The sequence below is a fragment of the Octodon degus genome, unplaced genomic scaffold, assembly GCF_000260255.1.
Source record: "Octodon degus isolate 3935 unplaced genomic scaffold, OctDeg1.0 scaffold00054, whole genome shotgun sequence".
NCBI lineage: Eukaryota > Metazoa > Chordata > Mammalia > Rodentia > Octodontidae > Octodon > Octodon degus.
This window is the reverse complement of record NW_004524630.1, coordinates 13,440,489-13,446,857: the sequence shown is the minus strand read 5'-3', so window position 1 is coordinate 13,446,857 and position 6,369 is coordinate 13,440,489. Positions and strand designations below refer to the sequence as shown.

Sequence of the window (6,369 nt, the reverse complement as noted above, 5' to 3'; positions counted from 1 at the left end):
AAATTAAAAAATAAAAAAATAAAAAAAAATAATCTTCATACATTAAATAACCAAATGTACTGACTCTAATTTGTTTTCACATAAATGAAATTAGCTATTAAGTCTCTTAAGTATGATATAAAACATAAACCTTTATATTCATAAAGCACAACAGCTACCTACCAGCTACTTCTGCAACATGGAAGGCTAAGATATCATGGCCCTACTTTCAGAGGTCTGATGCTAATAATTTCACGTGCGGTAAAGTGAAATAGTATTTTTCTTTTTTTAATTCAATTTTATTTTATTTTGAAGAGTAAAAACAGAAGCAAAAACAAATAGAAAAAACAAGAAACAGGGTAACACATAACAATACATGTGTTACGGATTTTCAAAACAGGAATAGCTAATTGAAAAGGGTTATTATATTACGTTTTTATCATATCTTGCTCAGATTAACAGGTAGTTATGAAATATTAAAAAAGAAAACAAAATATTAATATTTGATTTGAAAGGAATTTAAACTTTTTTTTAAAAGCTAAATATGGATAAAAGAACATAGCTTTTTAGTCTCATATTGCCGTTCCAGCAGACTCAGTAAAAGTCCACTATAATGACTATAAAAAAATTGGAGGTCCGTCCACTGAGAAGCAGGTGCATAACGGCATTTGCTTCTCACATCTATCTTCACATTTAGTCATGGAACCAGGCAGAGGAATGAATGCATGACAAATATTCCAATTCCTAAAGCCAATGAGAGTCAAAAGAGGAGTTCCTCTGCCCTCAAAGCTGCTGCCACCACTTCACACTGTGCCATCCACTGTGCCTACTAAGGGTCATCACACCAATCTAGACATTTATAAGACAAGTACAAAAGAGAAAAGAGCATCATTATTACCCTGCAGTAACCCACAGATAAATAATATCACAATGTAGCAGGGAGTGTTACAAAATTATATACCACAGTCAAGATGAGGATTTCATTTGGTTATAATGCTTTAATGAACCAAGAAGACAACTACTATTAGATTGCAAGGTACACTTTACAGATGAGGAAATGGGTCTCTAGTAAGTTAATAGATTTTACCAAAGTGATATAAAATCAAATAGAGGGAGGGAACACTTCACAGAAAAGAATTTTGACAAGTTTAGGACTTCCTTTCTCACTCCTAATTCAGGGTCTTACAGTCAAGAGACTATGCCAAAAAAAAGCCTAAAAATATTGTTCTTAAAAATAATTCTAAAAAAAAAATAAGAAATATTATAATGATAATTCTTCTATGAAGTAGGTTTGGCAACCACCACACAGAACTGAAATTGGACATCCTTGGATTTTAATGTCAACAGGCACATTTATCAAGTATGTGACTGAAAAGGTAACTTGACTTTTGTAAGTCATAATTTTCTTCTATAAAATGAGGATACTTAGCTCGCAGGACATAACAAATTTCAAGGGAAATAACTTACATAGTGGAGTAAGTGCTTGCCTGGCAAGCGCAAGGTCCTGAGTTCAATCTCTGGTACCACCAAAATTAATTAAATACATATACATACATATCCAGTCAAGTGTCTGGGATAAAACAAAATCTTGATAAATGCTAACCGTTATCACCCATTAAATGTAAAAAGGAAGAAAAAAGTTGGTAGGGGAGTACAGAGAAACAGAATAGGGAGAGGGAGGGAAAGCTAATCCAGAAGCTATAATCATGACTACATATATTCTAAGGGATCATCCCATCTGTTCTCTAAGAATACACTTTGAAACAGAAGTCAACAGTATGTTAATCCATGTTAGGGCAATTAGACCAAAGCATCTTTTCATTCAAAATGAGCTTTTGAAAAAAATAATTAATTAAATGAGTTTTGGAAACTGCACAGTATTTCTTAATAGAACAACATAGGTTTTATTTAATACAAGCTTTAAGAAATAATTCACATATTTTTTACATATATTTTTTAAAAGCATACAATTTTTAATATTGACATTGTGTTGAGATATACTCAACACAAGACAAAGCAAGAGTTACATCACAATGTATTTCAATTTATGTGGTTGAAATAGTAACATACACATTCAGTTTATGTATAAACTCAAAATATCTACTAAAATGTCAGTATAACCATAGTTAACAAAATGGATACAAAGTAGTCAAAATAATTTAAACACTTTCCTGAGAGGCTATCTGTCCAAATCTAACCTACAGTTACTAAACATGAACAATCAGAGTTAAAAGTTACAAATTTATTTTGAGAACATTAAGACTTTTAAGTACTCCAAGTATTTTTAAAATTTAGAAAAGGCTACACTTTCCATAATATATACATAGTTATCAACTGGAGGTGACTTCTGTCCTTCAGGAGACCTCTGGTAAAATCTAAAAACACTTTGGGGTATTAAAACTAGAGCTGGGGGTAGTACTGTCATCCAACAGGCAGAGGCCAGGAATGCTACAAAACATCTATAGGATCTAGAGGAAAGTTCTCCCCACAGCAAATGCAAGAAGGTCAGGTTGAGAAACCCTGTTTTAAACTGTCTAAAACATGATACAAATATAAAATGCCATCTGTATAGGATCTTGCTAATAAGTTATACTACCACCACAATGTTGATTCTCACAGTATTTAGTAACAAGCTTGCAGGAAGGCAGCATGGGCATAGCGCTGGGTGGGTGGTTAGGTACAGCACAATGTGAGAATTGCAATTGGCTCTGGCCCCAAAGAGACTGAAAATGGAATTCCAACCAATTCTAACAAGTCTGAGCCTAAATTGTTTTGTTTTGTTTTGTTTTTTTAATTTTATTTATTTGTTTATTTATTTATTGTGTGTGTGTGTGTGTGGCCAGCTCAGCCCACCAGGGGGTGGGGCCGGCCGGCATATGGTGCTGGGGGATTGAACCGCGGTCCCTGTGCTTTGCTAAGCTTTTTCTAAGTAGGTGCTTTAGACCACTGAGCCATCTCACCAGCCCGAGCCTAAATTGTTAACAGTAAAAATAATATCAGTAATGCCCTTCTGTTAGAATTGCTGTGAAAAATATTAACTGAGAACTTTTTTCTAAAGGGTGTGGCAATGAGGCTGGGACTTAAAATTTACAATCAATTACAAATACATAAAAACAATGTAAGTTTCTTCTAATATCGAGCCTAGTATTTAACCAAAAGTAAATTTCTTACAAAATTAGCAATTTACCTTCACTGGCCCCTTCTTCTGGACTTAAAATATTCCTGTTACAAAATCTGTCTATTTTAGAGCCATGTCCATTATCTTTTTGTGATTTAGGAAGTATCTCATCTTCATCTGACAGATCACTTCCACTGGAACTCCATGTTATATCTGTAAGTTCAGTGGTACTGTTATATGTGATAGCTTCTATTAGAGAAAAAGAAAACACACAAATTATCATCAGTGGATAAGGTCATTTATCTGAAGATTTTATGTGTACTTGCTAAAGTCCAAAAAAATACATAACTCTGAAGATAGTGAAAACAATGTCACATGTGCAACCTGCTTATCTAATCTTCCATATACAATTTGGCAACAATTCTCTGATTTAAGGCCAAATTACAGGAGAAAAAGAAGTAGAACTAGTTAAGTTACAAAAGAAAAATAAATGATTGGAACACAAAAGAGAACTGGAAAACTGAGACTTGAAATAACAACTACAGAACTATAATTTTCTAGAGTATTTAATGAAACAGAAAGAAAAAAAGCACTAATCAAACCACAATACCAATACATATGAATACCAAAAACTGTGTATTTGCTTGGCCATGCTAAAAGCCCTGAGAGCAGTGAGTGCTTTAAAAACTTAAGAACAACCTTTTGTATTTAATAAACTTTTTATGTGGCTGGGGAGATGGCTCAGTAGAGTAAGCACTTGCCTGGCAAGCACAAGGACCTGAGTTCAACCCCCAGTTCCACAAAATAAAAAAAAGAACTTTTTATTTAGACAAAAATGATTGATATACAGTTGTTTTTTGATATACAGTTTTAACAAAGAGTTACCATTATCTGTAGATTATAAAATTAATTCATGAAAATAAGTCAACCAAAACTACTATCAATAATGAAAAACTTAAAAGTTCAAAACATACAGAAACAAAACTTAAAATAGGTAAAAATATAAAATATCTAAAAGAATCTAAGGCTGTAAACCTAAGTAAAGAACTCTTTTAAAGACCTCAAAAGGGGCTGGCAAGATAGCTCAGCGGACTAAGCACCTACTCAGGCAAGGGCAGGGACCAGGGTTCAACCCCCAGCACCACAGGCCATGTGTGGTGCCGCATGCCCGTAATCCCAGGCTGGGGAGGCTAGGCTGAAAACAGAAGGATCACTAGGCATCCAAGCTGCGCAGTGAGACCCTGTACCAAATACATAAAAAATAAAAAAATAAATACCATAAAGACAAGACTAGAATAAAGACATACTTGAGAGTTGATGAGCTAATGAAAAAGAACAGTCTCTTGCTTCAGTTTAAGCAAGCTTTTGTACTATTTGCAAGGCTAAGCATCTTTTTATATGTTTGAAAAACATTTACATTTGATGTTCCATGGTTTTTAAAAAGCTTTATTTCTGTAATAGTTATCTTTTCCTCCTATTAGTTTCTAATTGTTCTAAGTCAGAAAAATCAGCCTTTTCTGCACTGTAAACTGTCTCTTCAAGAGGCCAGGGAGATGGCTCAGTGGAATAAGCACTTCCCTGACAAGCGCAAGGGCCTGAGTTCCATCCCCGGTAAAAAAAAAAAAAAAATTGTCTCTTCATTCTTCTAGATTTTATATTGGGGAAAAAAAAAATATATATATATGTATATAACACATATATATATGTATACTTTTTTCTCTTTTTGTTTATTTGGCGGAACCGGGGATTGAACTCAGGCCCTTGCGCTTGCCAGGGAAGAGCTTATTCCGCTGAGCCATCTCCCTTATACTTTTTTCTCTTTTTATTTAGGTGATCATATCCACTTTTATAGCTACTAGGTTATAAGTCATTACAATCTCTCCTTTGTCTGCCCAGCAGGTGTGATTTTTTTTTTTTTTAATGTATTTGGTACAGGGTCTCTCCACACAGCTCAGACTCCTAGTGATCCTCCTGTTCTCAGCCTCCCCAGCACTAGAATTATAGCAGTGCAAAACCACACCCAGACTCGGTGGCCAGGCTCGGAGCACCCAGGGGCAGGGCCAGTATGGCCTGTGGTGCTAAGGCTCAAACCCTGGTCACTGAGCTTGCCTAAGCAGACACTTAGCCCGTTGAGCTATCCTGCTGGCCCCAGCAGTTGTGATTTAGATTCACTCAGGCAATCTACCTTCTGATGCCATGTTCTAAACCATTACACAAAGGTCCTAAGGCAACTTAAGACCTGCAGTTGCTCCATTAACTTAGTATGAGATGCCTAGGAAAAATGTAATTGTCGGGTACCTCTGCACCATCTATTAAGAGATAGGATAATTAATAGCTACATCACCCAAATTCTCAGAGACTAGGACCTAATAAACTTAAGAAGTATAAGCACATTAACTGCAAAATTTAGTTAAAACCACTACCATAAATTTATTAGGCAGTAACTCATTTTACTTGCTTTCTGAAAATGAGTGCTCTCATAGGGCCAACGCCTGTGTCAATGCAATTTTAGGAAGGATATCTATCCGCATGACTATGCAAATAGTTATCACAGATTTATAAACATTTTCAGGTATTTCCTGAGTGTCTGGCACTGTACTAGCACCTAGTGCATAGGCTGAATTGTATGTCTCCCCAAAACATCATTTCTTGAATTCATTCATACTTCAGCATATGACTGACTATATTTGTAAATAGGGTCTTTATGGAGGTAATCAAGTTAAACTGAGGTTTTTAGGACAGGAATTAATCCAGGGTGCCTGATGTTCTTATAAAACAGGATGGTGGGACAAGACAGACATGCACAGAGGAAAAGCAATGTGAAAAACCACTGACAACCCAGGCAGAATCTGGAACAGTCTCTTCCCTCATAGCCCTGAAAAGGAGCTAATACTACTAATGCCTTCATTTTGGACATCTGGTCTCCAAGATTGAAACAGTGAGTTTTTACCAACTAAGCCACCCAATTTGTATACTTTATAATGGTAGCCCTTGGAAACAATCACATTTGGGATAGGAAGATGAGCAAAAGGGGTCTGTGCTAAAGAAGCCAACAATCCAATAGGAGAAAAAGAAGACCAACAAATAATAAAACCCCGGTAATGCCTTCAAGTGGCAGGAGATTATTGACTTGAATCAACAAAGATTTTATTTTTATTTTTTATTTTTTTTTAATTTTTATTTATTTATTCTGTGTGTGTGTGTGTGTGTGTGTGTGTGTGGCCAGCTCAGCCCACCAGGGGGCAGGGCTGGCTGGCATGTGGTGCTGGGGG

General features: G+C 35.6%; 1 protein-coding gene across 1 annotated transcript in view; it reads right to left on the bottom strand.

Moving 5' to 3' along the window:
- LOC111817305 (DNA repair-scaffolding protein-like) overlaps positions 1 to 6,369 on the bottom strand; it is a 34,048-nt gene that overhangs the window by 2,442 nt on the left and 25,237 nt on the right. The window contains exon 4 of the mRNA XM_023717696.1: positions 3,167 to 3,346. Coding sequence (XP_023573464.1) covers positions 3,167 to 3,346 — 180 coding nt within the window. The remainder of the gene's footprint in view (positions 1 to 3,166; positions 3,347 to 6,369) is intronic.